The sequence below is a fragment of the Pinus tabuliformis genome, chromosome Q, assembly GCF_031772625.1.
Source record: "Pinus tabuliformis cultivar Carrire ecotype Pingquan chromosome Q, CPIR1, whole genome shotgun sequence".
Lineage (NCBI taxonomy): Eukaryota > Viridiplantae > Streptophyta > Pinopsida > Pinales > Pinaceae > Pinus > Pinus tabuliformis.
In genome coordinates this window covers 541055819-541078649 of record NC_142296.1, presented here as the reverse complement: position 1 = coordinate 541078649, position 22831 = coordinate 541055819, and the positions used below count along the sequence as shown (strand labels likewise).

The 22831-nt window shown below is 38.7% G+C and overlaps 1 protein-coding gene across 1 annotated transcript in view; it reads left to right on the top strand.

Annotated features, from left to right (window-relative positions):
• The window catches only part of LOC149220577 (uncharacterized), a 529656-nt gene that overhangs the window by 44783 nt on the left and 462042 nt on the right, over positions 1 to 22831 (top strand). Inside the window, exons 7-10 of the mRNA XM_089384824.1 lie at positions 17863 to 17937; positions 21233 to 21338; positions 21483 to 21579; positions 21760 to 21844. Coding sequence (XP_089240950.1) covers positions 17863 to 17937; positions 21233 to 21338; positions 21483 to 21579; positions 21760 to 21844 — 363 coding nt within the window. The remainder of the gene's footprint in view (positions 1 to 17862; positions 17938 to 21232; positions 21339 to 21482; positions 21580 to 21759; positions 21845 to 22831) is intronic.

Below are 22831 nucleotides of genomic sequence, written 5' to 3'. Positions count from 1 at the left end.
GACATTTGCTTTGCAGTGAATACTCTTAGCTAGTTCTAGGTGGAACCAAGACATGATCATTGGATTGCAACAAATCATGTATTGAGACATTTGCATGGTAGATTTGACTATGGTTTGAGATATGTCTCAAATGATGATATACAACTGCAAGGATATATAAATGCAAATTGGGCAGGGAGTGTTGAAGACATAAAGAGTACATCTGGAGGTTGCTTCAGTTTGGGCTCCGCTATGATTTCATGGATGAGCAGGAAGTAAACATTTGTAGCACTCAACATCGCTGAGGCAAAATATATTGCAACCAATTTAACAAGTTGTGAAGTAGTGTGGCTTCGGAAGTTACTCGCGAGACTATTTGATCAAGTGCTAGAATCGACCGTGATATATTGACAATCAAAGTTGTGTGAAGCTGACAAAAAATCTAGTTTTTCATGATAGGTTGAAGCACATCGAGATCAAGTACCTCTTCATCCATGTTATGGTGCAGAAGGGAGCAGTGAAGCTCTAGTATGTCTCTACTGATGAACAAATAGTTTATATTCTTACAAAGACTCTGTCTAGAGCCAAGTTTGTATACTTCAGGGACAAGCTTGGACTTGTTGAGAATGCCTCTCTTAGTGAGAGGGAGTGCTGATAAGATAACATCATGGACTGACATTCTCCCTGTGTTAAGTATATTGACTTGAATTAGGGAGAATGGTCCGACAAAGGATAATCATTCTTTCGGTGTCAAGTATGTTGACCTGAATTAGGAAGAATGGTCCTGGAGCATCAGGTTTGTTTAGCATTAGGCCCCAAATTACTCAAACAAAGTGTGGCCTTTGGGGATTCACCATGTGTCAAAGATGTTGACCATAATGATGGTGAACCAAGACTAGTCTGTATACCATGTGTCAGATAGACCCTAATTATGGTGACTGCTTGATGCTAAATGATGTATCATGTGTTAGGAGTACCGACCGAAATTATGGTAACTTGTTGATGTTGTTGATATACCGTGTGTCAAAGACGTTTAACTAGATTATGGTAATTGGTTGATGCTATTGGTTTACCATATGTCACAATGGTTGACTAGATTATGATAATTGGATAATGATGATGATTTGTTATAACCTTTTCTTAGAGAAAGTTGTCAACAAAAGAACATCTGTCTAGTCATTATGAATACCTCCCTAGCTAAGAGGGAGTGTTGAATTTTGTAGCTATGGTCATTTTTCATAATTTATATTTTAGCCCTTGAAATATTTAATGAAATTGTAAGACATGTTCTTCATGTCAGTATCAAAAGAGATTTTCAAAATTTGAATTTTGAGTTTTTAGCTGCAAACTTGTCAATTCAGCTGAAGCAGAGATTTATAAAATAAGATATTTATTTATATTATATATTAGAATGAATAAGAATGATGATTTTTACAATGGGGGCGTCTGACTTAAATACAGCCTCAGGTGCCTTTACATGAGGGGGCATGATCTTTTGGTCGTGCCCCTTCTTCCTAAATTAAACATTAATATGTATGTAATTTTATACATAACATTGCCTTCCTCTTGAGAAAAATGCTTTGTCCTCAAAGCATAGGTAACGAAAGGTGTTGTTGACAAAAATCTTCTTTCTCCCAAGAGGCTTTTTCTTCTGGTAGGTTCTTCCACTTAATAAGATATTCTTTAATGACTCATGATCACAATTTCTTTTCCTTGGTGGTGATGATTCCTTCTGGTTCTAAAACTATCTTCCCTTCATCATCTAATGTCGGAAGTGTCGTCTGTGTCTCTTGGTGTTTTCCTAGTGCCTTTTTAAGGCAAGACACATGGAAAACATTATGAATGTGGCTTGTATCAAGAAGGTTCAAGTTGTATGCTACTTGGTTGATGTTTTTGTTAATTTGATACAATCCATAGAACTTTGGTGCTAATTTGTTTTTTCCTTGTTGTTTTAGGGATAATTGCTTGTAAGGTTGAAGCTTAACAAATACCCATTCTCCAACCTCAAATTCTCTCTGCTATCTGTTGGTTGGCTTGTTGTTTCATACAATTTCCTGCAACATTTAGATTTTCTTTTAGTGCTTGAAGGATTTTGTGAGTTTCTTCTAATTGATCTTTTACTGTTGGAAACTTTGTTTTGAGAATGGCGAATTCCTTCCACTTAGGAGGCTCATAACTGTAAAGAGCTTGAAATGGGGTCATTTTTATTGAAGTGTGGTAAGTGGAATTATACCACCATTCAACAAGGTGCAACCATTGAACCCACTTATTTTGTTTATCTATTGCATAACAACGAAGGTAAGCTTCTAAACATTTATTGACAATTTCCGTTTGACTGTTTGTCTGAGGATGATAAGCTAAACTCATTTTGAGATATTTTCCTATCTGTTTGAAGAATTCCCTCTAGAATTATACTTAAATTTGACGTCTCTATCATTAACAATGACTTTTGGGAATCTATGTAATTTGTAGACATTTTTGCAAAAAGTCTTAGCGATTTCTTTTGTTGAGTCTGATTTCTTTATTCCCATGAAATGTGCATACTTGGTGAGCCTGTCGACTATATGAGGATTTTGTCTTTTCCATTTGACATGGGCAGCCCTTCAATAAAGTCCATTGATATTTCTTCCCACATTTGGTTTGAAATGTTTAGGGGATGGAGCAATTTAGGGGGCATAATGTTCTCACTTTTATTTCTTTGGCATTGATCACACTCTTCTACGTATATTTGAATATTACTTTTCATCCCCTTCCAAAATAACGATGGGCATGATTATAGTAGGTTTTAAAGAAACCCACATGTCCTGCTGCTAGCAAATCATGGGCTTCCCTAATAACCTTGGACTTAAATTTTAAATTTGGGCTTAAGTAAATTCTTCAAATGCACCAAAGAATATCATTTTTCCATTCAAACTTTGAATTTTGAGCAGGATTATTGTTTCTGGATCTTTTACATACTCACTTCAAATTTCATTAAGCCATTTTGGGACTACAACCGAATTTGCAAGCAATGACGACTCTTCATCTTTTCAAGATAGAGCATCTACTACTATGTTGTATTGCCCTTTCTTATGTAATATCTCCATGTCAAACGTTACAATTTTTTCGATCAATTTCTGTTGTTTTGTAGAAAGTGTTTTCTATTGAAGAAGATGTTGAAGACTCTTATGGCCTGTTTGTATCAAAAACTTACTTCCCAAAAGATATTGTCTCCATTTGGTTAATGTGTGCATAATGGCGGGCATTTCCTTGTCATAAGTAGATTTTAGACATTCTCTTTTATTGAGCTTCTTGCTTTCAAATGCTATTGGATGGCCATCCTACATCAACACTACTCCTATTCCAAAACCTAATGCGTCACATTCGATTAAAGGTTTTGTAAAGTTTGACGTTGACAATACAGGTGTAGTGAACATAATTTCTTTTAAGGCTTTGAAACACTTTCCTGCCTTATCATCCCGTTAGAATGAGTTCTTTAAAAGGTCTGTTAAGGGAGCGGTTATATGAGCATAGTTTCAAATAAACCTTCGATAGTATCCTGTTAAACCCCAAAATCCTCTTAATTTAGAAATGTTAGTTGGCTTGGGCCATTGTGTGATAGCTTTAATCTTGTTTGGATCTACTTTCACTCCTTGTGATATCACATGTCCAAGGTACTCTACTTATTTCCCAAAAGTGATTTGGACATCTTTATATAAAACTGATTTTCTTCTAGTATAGTGAGAACTTGTTTCGAGTGTTGTAGATGCTCCTTCCAAGTTTTACTATAGACTAGAATATCATCAAAGAAAACTAGCACAAACTTCCTTAAGTATGGTTGAAATACTTCATTCATGGTAGCCTGGAAGGTTACTAGAGCATTTGTTAACCCCAAAGGCATTAGTTTAAATACATAATGACCTTCATGAGTACGAAAGGCAGTGTTGACGATGTCCTCTGTCCTTCCCATCTAAATTTTATAAATTGTTTTTGATGGTTGGCCGAATAAGTGCTTAAGGTTTATAGCCATTGGACACCTAGGACCACATCTGTCCTCCAAGTTGTACAGTGTAAAGTTGAGATTCTAAATTGTAGTCCTAAATCTGCTATTTAATCTTATGGCTTTTTCCCACTCCTTAGATTTTCTTTCCATCTTGCGATTATCACTTTCATGTTAGGCATTGGATAGGTGGAAATGTTGAGCCTTATTGCAAGATTTGAATCCAAAAAATTGTGAGTGCATCATGTATCAATTAGAATCATTACATTGTTCTTTTTGATATGTCCTTTTAACGTCAAGGTTTGGGGTTGGGCTCTTCCTATCATTTTTGATAGCGATACTTGCGGATCATTTTCGTCGTCTGATTCTAGGGAAAATTGTTGAGAATCCTCAAATTCTTCTATGCATAATTTTCAGTATTTGAATCATTGGTTGTTTCACATTTATATAAATTCTTGGTATCCTTTCCCTTAAAACATTTGTGTCTGGGTCCTATTTTTCGCCACAATGTTTGCATTTACCCTCTTTTATTCTTTGCACATCCATATTAGATTTTCCTTCTTCTCACAGATGTGGTGGAATGTACTTTGTATTTTCCATGTCAGAAGTTTTGGGAAACCTTAGTCTTAAATATACTCTTTCAACTTTTGCCAATTGTATTCTTTCAAATTTCTTTTCTGCAACTTTTGCTTTCTATTTGGCTTTTTCTAAAGATGTAATATCATGAAGCTTAAGTTCATCCTGGAGACATGGTTTAAGTCAGTGAGGTATGATTGAATACAACGTTTTCCAGATAATCCAGGTACTCGTGTAGCTAGAGTTTCCCATTCTCTAGTATATTCATCCACATTTCCTTTTTGTTGTTGCCTGGTGAGTTCAGTGAAGAACTCTTCTTCCTTGACACACTAGAACCGTTTAAAGAAAGCATCTATGAATTTGCTCCAACTGATAGCATGTGTCGATTTTTTCCACCACATATACCAATTATATGCATTGCCTTCTAGTTGCATGGATGCATGCTTGAATTTTTCATTGTCGTTGTCAATATTGTAAATCTGAAAATAGTCTTGCGCTTTATTGAACCATGCTATGTTGATTTCTGGTAGCATCGGATGTGCTCTTAGAATCAAAATTTGTAGGGAGGCTAGGACACATATTCCACGATACCCAGAAATCATTTTGGGAAATTCCACACAAAGACAATTTTATTAAAATAATTAATTATTTTTAATGGGTCCCTAAGTCTAAACTTAGGAAATTAAAATAATTAAAGAGTATTAATTAAACTAAGGGTGAAACTTCTAGAAGAAGACGAGGATCAAACCAAAATGACCTAAGCCATTGATTAGAATCTAGTCCAGGCCGTTGGTTCTCAACGAGAAGATTATAAGAGGAGACTTGATAGGCATTTGGAAAACAAATCAGTGAGAGATCAAGAGATCAAATTTCTCAGAGAGGGCAGCACAACAGTGGCTAGAGAAGAGATCGAAGTGATTTCTTGCAGTGAGGGGCAGGGATAGTTTTCGGAGGAAGATTTTGTGATCCAAAGATACATTGTAGAGGAGGCAGAGAGAGATCTAGAAGAGGCAATGCAAAGCCTCAGAGGGAAACCACAAATTCGCTGGAGAATCGATTTCCAGAGGCGGAAGCCGGGGTGTGAGACTGAGAGGGCAGAAATCAAAGTCTCAGAAGCAAATCGATCATTAGAAGGAGTGACGCAGTCCCTAGAATCTATGACGCAGGACCTACGCAGAGGCAACAAGGGACTAGCCATTCTGTGGCTAGATCAGTCAGGATCACCAGTGATAGTGTGAGGTATATCTCACTCATCTCTCTGTCAGTCATATTCTCTGTATTGGATAGCCAATAAGGAATCCAAAAATTGTATTTAGAAAACTACTGCTTAATAATAAAAACCCTCAACTGTGCACTGGTTTTCTTGCATTGGGTTTTTTCCAGGGACATTTGTCCAAAAATAACAGTGTAATGTGTTGTGTATTTCTTTCTTGCTCAGTTTCTTGTTTCCGCATTTAATTTAATTGGTGAAGGTTGTAGTGTATTAGTTTCAGTATTTGCTGTAGGATGCAATAAATAATTTGTTCAGTAATTAACAAATAGAAGGAACTTAATTAGTTGATGCAGTAGAAATTTGGGTCTCCAAATTTTCAGATGGTATCAGAGATGCAGGTGAAGCAAGAGAGCAGAGCCGAAAGAGCTCAGAGTTGAAGAGAAGGAGGGTCGAAGTGTTGCATAGGCAGCAAATCGAATCCCCAGAGGGATTGCGTAGTCCAGGCCAGGAGGGCAAAAATTTTCGAGGAAAGTCTCTCTCGGAGAGAGTTGACAGAGAGAAAGACTTCCAGGTCGAAGTTTGTCAGTGTCAAAGGGAGCAGTGCAGAGTAGATTTTTGGTGAGACACAGCTTTTTGTAGTAGTTGTTGGGGAAAAAAATGTCAGAAGGAAGAAGAGAGACATTGTTGAGGGAATTCTTCCTCAGAGGACTTCCAGCCAAGAAGTCCGAATTTTCATTTGCTGAGTAGTAGCAGGGAGTAGCAGATCTACTAACTCTAGCAGGGAGTGCATAGGCCAGTCCAGCAGCAATGCAGAGGAGAGAGGAGGCAATTTAACATGTCACTGGCAGAGATCGTAGCTCATGGGTTGCGAGATCAGGATCGGTTGGAGGGTGCATCCAACTACGTGATTTTGAAGGCAAGGATCTCATGCCTTCTGGATGAGCACGATCTCAAAACCTATGTCGACAATGTGGTAGCTGTACCCACGGATCCAGATCCGCTCAAGAAGTACAAGGATGAAATGGCGAAGGCCAAGCGATTGATCCTCGACGGAGTGAGAGATCATGCAGTGTGCCACATTGTCGGCAAGGATACTGCCCAACAGATGTGGGAAGCATTGGCTACGCTATACGAAGGATCTTTCGAGCAGTGGAAGATGTACTTAGAGCAAAAGATGAGATCCACGCAAATTAAGAAGGGGGAACACATTGATCCGTTCGTAACAAAGCTTCAGGAAATCTGAGACTCGTTGGCAGTTGTGGGGTCAACACCTCAGCCCATTGAGATGGTGAGGTTGGCTCTGAATTCAGTTTCAAAAGAACGACAAGTGTTTGTCTAGAGTATCCTGCGCAGAGAAAGATTGTTGGATTGGGAAGGAATGTGGGCCGCTCTTGAACAGGAAGAGATGGGAAGAGACTTAGTCAAGTGCAAACTTGATAGCAACAACAACAAAGGGAAGAAGCCCAAGGAGGAGGAAGAGAATGCAACCCTTGCATCTAAGGGGTAGCAAGAGTAGCGAAAGAAGAAGAAAGATGTTTCAAAGATCAAGTGCTTCCGGTGTGGTGAACTTGGTCACTACGCTACACAGTGTCCTCTCAAGAAGAAGGACAAGGACGAAAAGCATGATCCGAAGGCTGCATCCGCAAAGATCAAGGAGAAGGAGTTTGCCATGGTTGCCCAAATACCTCCAGTGGAGAGGTGTGGTGATCTAGAACTGTAAGTTCGAAAGAACTACAGATGGGTAGGATCCTTTAGGAGTCCACCTCTTGGATCGAAACCTTGCTACGGGAACCCAGATCAGAAGTAGCAGGATTGACCAGTGTCAGTTGATGCAGAGGAGTGTCAGAGTGATAGTTGAAGTGGCTAGGAGCGCCAGAGACTGAGCAATGCAGAGCAGAGATGGCAACAGTGCACAGTCAGCAGCAATGCAGAGGCTTTAGAGGGTCAGCGCAAAGACTAGTAGCTGTCAGAACTCCAGTAACATAATCATCATCCTGAACACTTGTTCAGTAATTTTGGATGATTTTTTGTTGTTGATGCAGTAGCAACAACAGTTGGAGAAGGTCTCAATGCAGATGCAGTATTGGCAGTGGCAGTGCCAGTAGCGACACATATGTAGAACTTATGAGGGTTGCAGTACAAATGTAGTGTTGTCAGTGGTAGGGTCAGCAACAGTACAGATGCAACATTTGCGCAGTAGTTGGTGGGCAACGATGTTAGACACCAACAACGTAGAAGGTGATGTTACAAAGAAGGGTTATGCATCAACAAGTTGCATTACTAGAGCACATTCTTTGCTAAGAGGGAGTGTTGATTTCTAGTAGCATCGGATGTGATCTTAGGCTCAAAATTTGCAGGGAGGCTAGGACACATGTATTCCACAATACCCAAAAGTCGTTTTGGGAAATTCCACCTGGAGATAGGCTGGGTGCCTAAGTCTAAACTTAGGAAATTAAAATAATTAAAGGGTATTAATTAAACTAAGGGTGAAACTTCTAGAAGAAGATGAGGATCAAGCCAAAATAATCTAAGCCATTGATTAGAATCTAATCTGGGCTGTTGGTTTTCAACGAGAAGATTATAAGAGGAGGCTTGATGGGCATTTGGAAAACACATCATTGAGAGATCAAGAGATCGAATTTCTCAGAGAGGGCAACACAACAATTGTTAGAGAAGAGATTGAAGTGATTTCTTGTAGTGAGGGGCAGGGATAGTTTCTGGAGGAAGATTTCGTGAGCGGGATATACATTGTAGAGGAGGCAGAGAGAGATCTAGAAGAGGTAGCGCAGAGGCTACGCTGGGCAGCGTAGAGCCTTAGAGGGAATCCACAAATTTGCTGGAGAATTGATTTCCAGAGCCAGAAGCCGGGGTGTGAGACCGGGAGGGAAGAAATCGAAGTCTCAGAGGCAAATCGATTAGCAGAAGGAGTGACGCAGTCCCCAGAAGCTGTGACACAGGGCCTACGCAAAGGTAGCAAGGGACTAGCCATTCTGTGGGTAGATCAGTTAGGATCACCAGTGATAGTGTGAGGTATATCTCGCTCATCTCTCTGTTAGTCATCTCTGTATTGGATAGCCAACATGTCATCCAAAGATTGTATTCAGAAAACTATTGCTTAGTAATAGAAACACTTAGCTGTGGCACCGGTTTTCCCGCATTGGGTTTTTCCGGGGACATTTGTCCAAAAATAATGGTGTAATGTGTTGTGTATTTCTTTCTTGCTTAGTTTCTTGTTTCCGCATTTAATTTAATTGGTGAAGGCTGCAATGTATTAGTTTCGGTATTTGCTGTAGGATGCAGTAAATAATTTGTTCAGTAATTAACAAATAGAAGGAACTTAATCAATTGTTGCAGTTGAAATTTGGATCTCTAAATTTTCACATGGTATCAAAGCTGCAGGTGAAGCAAGAGAGCAGAGCTGGAAGAGCCCATCGCTGAAGAGAAGGAGGGTCAAAGTGTTGCGTAGGCAGCAACTCGAATCCCCAGAGGGATTATGCAGTCTAGGCCAAGAGGGCAAATTTTTTCAAGCAAAGTCTCTCTCGGAGTGAGTCGACAGAGAGAAAGACTTCTAGATCGAAGTTTGCCAGTGTCAGATGGAGAAGCATCAATGCAGAGCAAATTTTGGTGAGACTGTCTTTTGCAGTAGTTGCTGGGGCAGAAAAATGTTAGAAGGAAGAGGAGAGACATTGTTGAGGGAATTCTTCCTTAAGGGAATTCCAGCCAAGAAGTTTGAATTCTCATTTTCTGAGCAGCAGCAGGGAGCAACAGATCTACTAACTCCAACAGGGATTGCGTAGGCTAGCCCAGTAGCAGTGCAGAGGAGAGAGGAGGCAGTGTGACATTTCACTCGCAGAGATGGCAGCTAATGGGTTGTGAGATCAAGATCGGTTGGAGGGTGCGTCCAACTACGTTATCTTGAAGGCAAGGATCTCATGCCTTCTGGATGAGCACGATCTCAAAACTTATGTCAACAGTGTGGTAGCTATACCCACGAAACCAGATCTGCTCAAGAAGTACAAGGATGGAATGGCGAAGGCCAAGCGATTGATCCTCGATGGAGTGAGATTTCACGTAGTGTGTCACATTGTCAACAAGGATACTGCCCAGCAGATGTGGGAAGCATTGGCTACGCTATACAAAGGATATTTTGAGCAACGGAAGATGTACTTAGGCAGAAGATGATATCCATGTAGATGCAGAAGGGGGAACACATTGATCTGTTCCTAATGAAGCTTCAGGAAATCCAAGACTTTTTGGCAGCTGTGGGGTCAACACCTCAACCTACCGAGATGGTGAGGCTGGCCCTGAATTTAGTTTTAGAAGAATGGCAAGTGTTTGTCCAGAGTATCTTGGGCAAAGAGAGATTGCCGGATTGGGAAGGAATGTGGGCCACTCTTTAGCAGGAAGAGATGAGAAGAGACTTAGTAAAGTGCAAACTTGATATCAACAACAATAGTGGGACAAAGCCCAAGGAGGAGGAAGAGAATGCAACCCTTGCATCTAAGGGGCAACAGGAGAAGCAAAAGAAGAAGAAAGATGTTGCAAAGATCAAGTGCTTTCAGTGTGATGAACTTGGTTGCTACGCCGCACATTGTCCTCTCAAGAAGAAGGACAAGGACGAGAAGCATGATTTGAAGGCTGCATCCGCAAAGATCGAGGAGGAGTTTTCCATTGTTGCCCAGATACCTCCAGGGGAGAGGTGGGGTGATCTAGAACTGTAAGTTCGAAAGAACCACAAATGGGTAGGGTCCTTGAGGAGTCCACCTCTTGGATCAAAACCTTGCTATGGGAGCCCAGAGGAGTGTTGAAGTGACAGTTGAAGTGGCTAGGAGCGCCAGAGTTTGAGCAGCGCAAAGCAGTGTTGGCATCAGTGCAGTTGGCACAGTGTAGAGTCAGCAACAACGCAGAGGTTTCAGAGGGTCATCGCAGAGACTAGCAGCAGTCAGAACTCCAACAACAAATGCATCATGTTGAACACCTATTCAGTAATTTTGGATGCTTTTCTGTTGTTGATGCAGTAGCAGCAACAGTTGGATAAGGTTGCAATGCAGATATAGTATTGGTAGTGGCAGTGCCAGCAGCAGCACAAATGCATAACTTATGAGGGTTGCTGTAAAAATGTAGTGTTTGCAGTGGCAGGGTTAGTAGCAGTACATATGCAACATTTGCGCAGTAGTTGGTGGGCAGCGATGTCAGACACCAGCAGCGCAGAAAGAGATGTTACAGAGAATGGCGATGCTTCAACAGGTTGCATTACTAGAGCACATTCCTCGCTAAGAGGGAGTGTTGATTTCTGGTAGCATCGGATGTGCTCTTAGCCTCAAAATTTGCAGGGAGGCTAGGACACATGTATTCCACAATACCCAGAAATCGTTTTGGGAAATTCCACTCGGAGACAGTTTTATTAAAATAATTAATTATTTTTAATGGGTGCCTAAGTCTAAACTTAGGAAATTAAAATAATTATAGGGTATTAATTAAACTAAGGGTGGAACTTCTAGAAGAAGACGAGAATGAAGCCAAAATGATCTAAGTCATTGATTAGAATCTAATCTGGGTTGTTGGTTCTCAACGAGAAGACTATAAGAGGAGGCTTGATGGGCATTTGGAAAACACATTAGTGAGAGATCAAGAGATCAAATTTCTCGGAGAGTGCAGCACAATAGTTGCTAGAGAAGAGATCGAAGTGATTTCTTGCAGTGAGGGGCAGGGATAGTTTCCGGAGGAATATTTCATGATCGAGAGATACATTGTAGAGGAGGCAAAGAGAGATCCAGAAGAGGCAGCGCAGAGCCTCAGAGGGAATCCACAAATTTGCTGGAGAATCGATTTGCAGAGCCAGAAGCCGGGGTGTGAGATCGAGAGGGCAAAAATTGAAGTCTTAGAGGCAAATCGATCAACAGAAGGAGTGACGCAATCCCCATAAGCTGTGATGCAGGGCCTACGCAGAGGCAGCAAGGGACTAGCCATTCTATGGCTGGATCAGTCAGGATCACCAGTGATAGTGTGAGCTATATCTCACTCATCCCTCTGTTAGTCATATTCTCTGTATTGGATAGCCAACAAGGCGTCCAAATATTGTATACAGAAAACTACTGCTTAATAATACAAACCCTCAGCTGTTGCACCGATTTTCCCGCATTGGGTTTTTCCGGGGACATTTGTCCAAAAATAACAGTGTAGTGTGTTTTGTATTTCTTTCTTGCTTAGTTTCTTATTTTTGCATTTAATTTAATTGGTGAAGGCTGTAGTGTATTAGTTTCGGTATTTGCTGTAGGATGCAGTAAATAATTTGTTCAATAATTAACAAATAGAAGGAACTTAATCAGTTGTTGCAGTAGAAATTTGGGTCTCCAAATTTTCACATGCTACACTATGTTTCTCATTACAATCAAATTTCGACAACTCAAGTTTTGCTCTTTGTTGGTATGTGACAATTGACGGATTGAATGAAGGAATTTGGTTTGACATCAACATATTTTGAAGATAAAATTGGGTCTGGTAGATGAATGTGGAGATTCAGGATTTTGATGTGAATATGATGGCTTTGACGTATTAGAAGAATCTCGTTGTGAGTGGCTGTATTATTCTTTGAAATGATAAGGTTCAACATACCCATCACTTGAGTGTGATTATGATCAATTTGATTTCACTAGTTGTCTTGGTCCTTTCGAAAGTCATTATAATTTTGTTGCAACTGATTCTCTATACTATTTGTTTTATCCTATAGCTTCGTAAAGTTGTGTCACTTTCGTTGAGCCTATTCTCAAACTCTTCAGTCTTTTACTAAATTTGCTTATTGTCATTGTTTGAGTTACTGGCAGTGGCTTCTGATCCAATTTGATTCTCTTCTTTGATGAAGTTATATATATATATAAATTAATAATTGATTAATAACTATATAATAATTATAATTAATAGCTAATTAATTAATTATATTATTAACTATATAATAATTAATAAATAAATGTAAATAACAATTAATTAAATGCTATGTAGTGATTATAATTATTAATAATTTAAATTAATATCAATTGTTATGAATGGCGCAGGGAGACGATATGGTGATGTTCGAACAAGCCTGATGTAGGAGGAGTGACGTTCGCGACGTGTCAGAGGAATAAAAATGTCAGGGGTATGGATATATGGCACTGGGGGACACATAACAGGATGTGGGTGACGAGTAGAATCGTTGACTATGGTAGAGAATGTGGAGAAAAGGGAACTGAACGGAAAACAATATGGGGAACGATGACGATGGTTTGTTGGTCAATGGTGGCGGATGGTTGCGTAACAACAACAGTGGAATTGAGGACAATGAACGATGGGGGAAGCGCTGCACAACAGAGCAGGGACGAGGCTACGTAACAACATAAGCGTTTTTTCGGGACAGTTGAAATTGCACGAGGTATGCTGGATGAGGGACGTGACATGGTCGGAATAGGGCACAGGGAATGTTGGAGAACACGACAGTGGACAACATATGAACAGAATAGGTGAAGGATGCTGAACACGACTCTGACACCAGATGAAGCAGAGATTTATAAAATAAGATATTTGTTTATATTATATATTAGAATGAATAAGAATGATGATTTTTACAATGGGGGTCCCTAGCTTAAATACAGCCTCGGGTGCCTTTACATGAGGGAGCATGATCTTTTGATCTTGCCCCATCTTCCTAAATTAAACATTAATACATATTTAATTTTATACATAACATCGACCCTCCTTCAAGTCAAGTTGGCCCCTGAGAAGAGACACCCATTCAGATAGGCAGAACACTATATATAGAGCACTTGATCTCCTCCATAAGGCACCATTCGACCTCACACAAGACAAGAGACATTCTAGGCATCCTAGCGAGGAAGAAGTAGGATGAATTCATCTCTAACATTTCTCTCTTTCCTTGACTTTGCATGTGTGACTTTTCTGGGCAGTTTTTGGGTAGCAGGGCCAAGTTTCTGGGCATATTTTGGGAGGCTAAAATTCGGCCTAGGCAGATTAGAGAGGGCTGAAGTTGTTGGGCAGAAGATTGACTTGACAAGAGGGATGTTTGACCAGGTTTGACTATAGCATTGTTGGTCAGTTTGACCTTCATAGTTGACTAGCATTATCAGGTGTATCTCTTGTTGAATTGAAGAATTTCTCTAAGGAAAAGGTTTCTGGGTTTTTCCCCCAAGTGGGTTTTACCAGGGTAAATCTTGTGCTCTTTGTGCATTGTGATCTCTACTGTCCTTACGCATTTATGGTTGAATTTCTGAAGTATAATTGCTTAATGATAAATTGTAATTGCTAAAATAGGATCTACATCATTGGAAGTAATTATCAGTATTTCAGAAATCTGTGCTTTTATTTATTGCACTTGAAAAATCAACACTCCTATCTCATTAATTAATGATTACTTTTCTTTTAACGACTCTAAAATTTGAAAGTTTTAGCATACAAAGTGGGAATGCTAGTAGTCCTAGTGTTAGAAGGGTCAAAATTATTGTTAATGACACAAAATAACTATAGGTTAGTTGAGAAAGTACTTGAATAACTTATTCAATGGTTTATAAAATAATTCCATGTTATTGTATTCACCCCATAACATCATATCGTCTTTAGCAACTATATAGAGAGAACAATGACATCAACAATGCAGCAGAACGGTAAGGAACAATAGAAGAAAACTTAAAAGCATGCACAATAGATACACCAAAATTTTGGTTGGAGACCAGGGGAAAATCCCACAAGGGGTAAAAACCGATAAAACAATTCTTCTTCTTCTATTAGATATTCATCAATGTTCAACTGAGATACAAAGTACAAACATCATGAGACACAAGAATTTCGATATCAATCACATTAGTCCTACTAGGACAATTCAGCAGCAGGCAAGCCTCTAAATCACATAGGAGCAACATCATTGTCAGTCACAGAGCACTGCAGACTTTACCGTCTTCTCATCATCATAAATTCAAGTCATACATCAAAGTGTCTCTGTCATACACCAAAGACTGATGCCATGTCAAGGTCACTGCCATACATCAAAGGTCACTGCCATGTAGATCTATGTCACATATCAAAGGCACTGTCATGAAGGTCATTATCACATATCAAGAGCACTGTCACCATCTATACTGTCTTGAAGGCACTGTCATAGTTATGCTTCAAAGTCACTGTTAACAAGGTCATTGCCAATGTCTTCCATCAAGGTCATTGTTATGTACTGTTAACAAAGTCACTGCCAATGTCTTCTATCAAGGCCACTGTTATGTAACCAAGTCACTCTCATACTCATATATCTAAATCACTGTCATAAAACCATACATCCCTGCCATATGAAGCTGTCATCCAAACCATACATTGCTGTCATAAATACACTGTAACTTACATTGCCATATAGCATATTATTACTGAACGTAAGGTCATAGTTATGCATGATAGGTTACTGTCATACTTTAAGGTCACTGTTGTCTGCCATATATTATTATCACAATCCTACATAGAGAATACGAAACCACAGGCATATAGAATGCGAGCCTTGGGGATAATGTGATCTAACAATGCGAGTCAAATAGTAATGTGATACACCACATAAAATGAATGTGAGCCACAGGGCAATACGATCTAACAATGCAAGCCATAGAGTAATGCAATCCAACAATGCGAGCCATAGAGTATTGTCACAGATAAATATAATCGAGCCACAAAAAATAACCATTGCGAGCCGGGGCTTTAATAATGAGACACAAAGATATATTGCGTGCCATAGAAATTGAAGCGAGCCACTGTAAATTTTGAGCCTTTGAGATATGAGCGAACTACTGTAAAATTTGAGCCACTGAGATATGAGCGAGCCACTATAAATTCAAGCCACTGAGAATGAGCCACAGTAAATGTGGGCCTCTGAGATTAACAAGCCACTGTAAGGATTATGCGATCTTCTGAAACAAAGTACGATCCACAGAGATCATAGGAGAGCTACTGAGATGCTATGCGAGCCAATTAGATTGTATGTGAGTCATAGGAAGTGAGTGTGAGCCACAAATAATGATACGACCCACAACTATGAGCTTCAAAAAACAAAACGAGGCATAGGAAAACTATGCAAACCACAGTTATATCATATGCGAGGTATGAGCCAAATAAAGCGAACCACAGAGATATATCAACGAGCCATCACGTCTACGAACTATCATGGAGATATGTCAACGAATCATAGAGAATGTGTGCTATCACAGAACGAGTTTGATGGGAGACAAACCATTCATATTTATAGTCTTCTTATGGAGATCCGAATGGATCAAGCTGACTTAAGAATTTTGGAGGGAAAGTACTTACATTTGAATTTGCTCACAATTTAAATGTAGCTCTCTTTAATGATTTCTTGCTCAACTTTTGTGCCACATTAATAATAATATTCTTATCAATTTGAATTCTTCCTTGGGCAGGGTGGATTTCTCTTTGGGTTAGTTGGGTTCCTATGGTGAAATTCGTCCCATAGATGCCCCAATTTTCAACACTAAAAACCATGGAAAGTGAGAAAATTCAAAACTATCTCATACAAAACATGTATTGTCTTTTATGCTTCATGGAAATGGTTTCTCCACATTGCTTGATAAGTTGCCACCACTTTCTGCCGATGTATTAGTGACAAGTGAGGACAAAACTATTTTCTTGAAAGTAATTCCTTGTTTGCAGTTGCTTCGGACATTTGGTACTTGCATGATCTTATTACTTTATGACTGGCATATGAAACATTTAATATTTAAAAAGAAATATTGGACAATCCTCTTATGGTCACCTAAATGTTGAGGTTTGAAACATAGCATTGCTAGTATTCCCAAGATAGTGTTGGCCACTTGATAAGCCCTTGTGAGATTATCACAATTTCCATAGAGTTGATTCCTTTTTCACTGTTTTATGCAGTTTCATCATTTCACAATACAACTGATGTAACATTCCTTTGTTCATATCCACAACTACACAAATTTGCATGTTGAATAGATTGGAATTGAACAGGGATCCAACCCTCAAGGTGCTTGTTGTTTGTTTACCCCTAGAGCTCCATCTGGAGCAGCAATGCTTCTTTTGTGTAGAAAGAATGGCAATAATTCTAATCAGTTGACTACATTGTCACTGCGTTGGAATGCCAAAACTTTATGTTGTACAAGGATGCGTAATTCTATGCATAATTGCTCTCTCTCAGATGAATTTGAAGATGCTAATCTCTAGATGGGGTGTACCTTGCTACATTTTTTTACTATTGGACTTAAGCAATTATTCTTCACGTAGATGAGATATGGTAGCGTTACCTGAATTTTCTGAACTGCCAATGTAATGAAATGTCCTTAACTTATAATTATCCTTTCTATGCCTTTTCTACAATGAAAATATCAAAAGATGATATGGTGTTACACAGGTTGAAGCTCTTTTTGTTCTTCGTTGTCACGACATACTTTTACATGTTGAGAAGGACATTGTCAGTTTTGCATTAGTGGTAGCACTTTGTTCCAATGTGCACTATCTCTTATCTTTCTCCTGAGCTGCCTCCAGCCAAGAGTGCTTGGCATGACATTTATTCTAGATCAGTAATGAGATGATACTAGTTTCCAGGTTGTGCATATTTAGATTAGCATTGAAACTGATGGGGTGCATGTTTAAGAAACGTAAATCATGTGATCAGTATTAATTGGCATACATAAAATAGTTACATCAAGTGCTCTATATATTTGGGATGATAGATGAGTTGGTGGGGTTGGATCTACAGAAGAAGAACTGTTTTGACCCAAGTATAATCCTCAATACTGAAGCTCCTCTGTTCACACATTCACAAACCTGGAACATCACCAATCCAGGGGAAAGGTTCTCTTTTGCATAGTCATGACTCGCTTTGGCCCAAGTAATCATGATGCCTAATTCCATTCTGTGCATAATTTCTAATGTGTTTATAGATTTGTTTGATCATATCCTATGACTACATCTCAGTTATTTTGAAATTTTGTAGACCCTGTGAAAGAGATGTATACTGTGGTAATATGTATTATGGACTATATTATGATGTATGTAAGCATTGTATCAAAACACTAAAACTGACTAAAAATTTCTTGTATTTACAACACTGCAGGTGCTGAATGCTGTTGAATATTTCAGTCGTTTCTGGAGTCATGATACTTCTGTTACTGAGTTGTGCAGCTCCTTGGTTTGTTCTGATAAACTCTCTAATAAAGTATCTCTGGTTCACTGATTGTTTGTTGTGGTTCTTTTTATTTCTGACTATTTTATCCTTGAGCAGAATTAAAATGCAATAATGATCTACTGCAAATCATTTAAATTTTAAGCACTTTGTCAATCTCATCAAAGAAGAAAGGACCGATCCTGATGACATAGTCGGCTTTGATGCGGTCTCCCTCTTTACTAAGACCCCTCTTAATAAGTGAGAACTAATTTAGTGAAAACTGACTTTATTTAGTGAGAACTAAAAGGTTGGCTGCACCAAGATGACTATCATAGAACGTGAATACAATGACACCCAAACACAAACTAATAAGAACTAGGATATAGAGAGAAGAATAATGGAAAGAAGAAAGTACAGCTGCTTGCTCTTGCTTGAGAATTCGAGTTGGAATGATGGCCTTCCACTCATTTAAATAATGATCTTCTTCACTAATTCAAGCCAAGAAAAGGAGAGGTCAAATGGGTATTATTGGGCCTTAATTCACATGATCGGAGAGAATTTTGAGTTAACTGACCCTCTCTCGGAGTTAACATGAGACAAAAATCACGTGATAAAATTTGGCAATTTAATCTTGAGTGTTTTTCCCTTTTTTTACCAATTCGTCCCGTTGCTGCAAAATCTAGCAGACCTTTGATAGGGAAACCCTACAAGGTATAAACTAGACAATGGAACACAATGGGGTAGATGCCCAATCTCACCTCAGCAAAAATCCCCTGCTCTTTACGGATTTTCACTGATGGGAGGAGTTCTGGTAAGAGAGATAGAGATCAATTCTGGGATAAATAGGCTAGAGATAAGGTATAAGATGATCTCACTAGGGTTCATTCAAGAGAGAGACACAATATAAGTTTAGAGGCTTTTTTAAGGAAGCAATTCGCTCTCAATGAAAATACCTAGACAAGGGAGCTGCAAGAACTAGGTTTTGATGTATTTGACGATAGTGGGAGTTCCAAAGTTCAAGACTAAAGAGAAAAGGTTCCTTGTGATGGATTCCAACAATTACAAGGCTCATGAAACCTTCAAGAAAGTCCTCAAGTTGAGGGAGAAGAAACTAGGGTTTCCTTCCTAGGGAAACACCTAGGACAAGAGATTTTATGGATGAAATTTGAGTGGATGCCCATCAAAATGATAAGTCATGTAGTCAAGATCTACATCTTAATGTTTAGGCTCTTAAACCACCAAAATCCCTTCTCCCTAGAATTTCGCTCTAAGCCCTAGATTCTCCTTCCTAACCTTAAAAGGACCGAATTTAAAGAGAAATTTATGGAGGAAATTTCATGATGATCATCAAGTGATAGGATTAGTGCTTGTCTGATGGTCACAGGGAGTCTAGGATGTTTAAGATAAGCCAAATTTGTTCCCAAGGAGGCCGAAATTTGATGCCTTAGCTACCAAATTTCTAGCATTTACCCATTCAATGGAAAAATCGAGTTTCATGGGAGAGCTACAAGGAGATCACCACAAGGAACATTCATTACATGTTATGATGAGTAATGCATACAACATTCATCTATATATTATTTCAATAAATTGACCTTAAACAAATAGGGCACAAAATTTATCCTGGAACTTCAATAGTTCCATGCATTAGACATTCAAGAAAATATATTCAACAATAGGATTCACTTACAAGATAACATGCAATATATCCTTTCCATCAAACAAAGAATAGCTCCAAAGAATATCCAAAAATCAACTTTCAAACTTCAAAGTGCATCCTATGATCTCCAATTCACCCACAAGAAGCAAGTGTGAGTTCTCTAAAGAGGTCCAAATTCACAAAGTTGATGGTGATGAGAGATGAAATGACATCTCTCCAATATATATGTGTCCTAACATGTGCTATTATGCCTACAAGCCCCTAAAATCATAAAGTGATGGGCAAGAAACACCTCTAGGTCATAGGCCGACCTAGTAACCAATGTGATAAATGATAAAATCTCCTAAAGGAGGGCCAAAATGTTGACATCATGTATGCGTAGGCCTTCACAGGGAAGGCGTTGAGGCCAAATGTGCTTGTGATATGTAGAGGGCATCCAAAATCATGATGGAGGGGTTGGCCCCTCTGTCTTAGTGCAAATCATCCAGTGGATCCCTAAATATGGTTTGGGGCACAAACTGGGTCTCATGGGTCTCCATGTGGCTAAATATTTGTTTCTGCTCCAACACTGAGGGCGCTAAAGATGGTGCTAGCCCTCCCATGTCTCAAGGGGTGAGACAAATCTCATCGGGGGCTCGGATCAACTGCCAAACCATGTGATCACTGCTAAGCCAGCTAGGCCATGTTGGTCCAAGTGCATCATCTTGTGAATAATATGGGGCAAAGTGCAAGCTTGTTGAGGTCTGAGGGTGCCCATGAATATGAATGATGCTTTGCATGTGACAGGAGTCCCATGGCTCTCAATGCTTCACTTGTAGGGTGTCATATTATTTTGGGAGTCTTTGGCATACCTCTTCTCCCATTGTCATGCAAGAGAATTAAAAATCATTCTCATTTTTGTACCGCTGTTTTCATCAATATTTCCAGCAAATCTCTATTGATACATCATTATTATTGATGGCCTTTTCCCACCAGTGTTGCAAATCGTGGAATCAACAATAACTTGGCAAGGACGTGGAAAATAAGATTGGGAAAAGCTTACAACAAATTGAAAAACTTGGCAAAAAATATTGAAGCAATAAGGCTGGAGAATCCACGAAAGAGTTTTTTGCTCAAATAAATTGTCACTGAACCCCTTTTGCTGCTAATGAATATTCTTCCTCCTTCAAATGAATTCAGCTAGCAAAAGGGTGAAGATGAGGGCTAAATTGACTTTTAAGATGCTGCTGGCTCCCGTTAGGTTATTTTTCCAAAATATTTGGCAAGTGCTCAGTAGGATTGTGGGTTTTTCCAAAAATAATGAGTTTTCAACTGTTGAATTTTTTGCCATTGATTCCAGTTAGTTTTTGTTTTGTTTTCAAATCATCAATTTTTCAAAAGCTCACTGATATTTTCCACACTGTTTTCAAATTTCAACTAATTATTTAGCAAAGGCCCGTTGATGTCTAGAAGTACTTGATGCAGGGTATATGAGTTGTCTTATTTGCACCTTGATAATTTGTTTGACATAATTGGGTATCTTAGTTTGAAATAATTGGGTATCTTAGTTTGAAATAACACATTTATAATTTGGTTGCAGTGTCATAATGGAGTGACATATCTAATTAGGCCAAAAATTTGTTGTTTCAATCCTTATAAAAGCTTCTTGTTTTTGGTCAGACTCAGTCAAATATCGACATGACAATATATAGTGAAGATACAGTAATTGATGAACAATCTGGAGCAACCTCTCACAAAGACTTTATTTATAAAGAACATCTCTCAGGTGCACTAAGTAACCTTTGCTAATTTTCCTTATTCATTTGAGTGCAATGTTTGTTTATTGCATATTTAGCTATGAAACTGGATGGTTCTTTTATGTGCTAGATGACATTTGTTCTTTCTTATGCTGTTTTGCTTATTAATGCAGCAAATGCAATTGAAGAGGGAAGTGCAAATGGCGATCTTCGAATTGGCATTTTCCATGCCACCAAGTACAGTCTAGATGAAGGTTTTGTTCGCCCCAGGTATTGATATATTAAAGCAAAATAATGCCTAGTGGGGAGTATAGATTCACTTGGCAATTCATCATAAGCAGTTTACAAGGTTTTTTTATTTGAATTTTACCTGTTATACAGCTGGAATGTGAAATTTTCTCTGAATAAATTCTATGAGCTGAGACACTTATTTTGTCATGTCATGTGAAGCAATAAGGGCGAGGCATCTCTACTTGAAATCTTAGTTCCTGGTCGGAAGCTACAAAACAGAGCATTGCATGGAGATCTTGTTGCTGTATGCTCCCGCCATTTTCTGTTTAGTAGGTTTTTCTTATGTTAGTGATATTCAAGTTTGGTTATATTTAGGTCTTAAGCCATTGATTATGCTGCGAGAATGGTACACATTTATTAAATGAGAATCTTTGTATGAATGAAGTTGGACTTGGTGCTGGTCTTGCGGTGGGCCAAGGGTTGTGCAAATAATGAATATACCCTTTCAGTTTGGTCGTTAATTATTTCATTATGATCATTAAATATCCTCGCTGTTTCATCCATGTCATCATTTCTCATTCTTAATAGGGTTTGATATCATTTCTCAGACTCTTCTATTAACCTGTCAATTTTATCTTCCTTTTCTATTAATTGATCGATTTTATCCCTTAACTTTTTTGTACTTTTCCTAACTTTTTTTTGTCCTTCTCCTATGTCTTTCTATCCCTTCTCAACTTTACTAAGATGATGTTTTATGCTGTTGACTTCATCTCTACATCGTTTAACATCTATATGTAAGTCGTTTGGCCTTTTTCTTTGTGGATGCCACTCTTTTTTTCTTATTCTTACTTTTAATATCTTATATATATAAATAATAAATTTTATTTTTTTGTTTCATTATATATAAGGGTAGCTTTATATATCTTAACTTTCAATGTAAAAGGAAAAATTAATGAAACACAACCTTCCTATGTGTAGATCATCATGATTTTCGAATCATTGTATATGGTATGAAAAAGAGGTGATTCTTTTTTTTAAGAGTGGGGTCTACAGATTTATAGTGGTGGCTAAGTACACGTATGAGGGTGCTAATTGGCAGCGACAACGATGTCTAGAATAGTGGCATGAATGTACAGAGGCAGGGTATGATGGTGACAACAGGGGCAAATGTACGATGACAGTTATTCTATGATGGTGGGTGGTGCAGAAAGGAAGTACGACGATTGTATGGAAGTATTTTTGGCTTCTCCTTTCTCTTCTATATATGAGAGGTAAGGGAATCCAACAATGC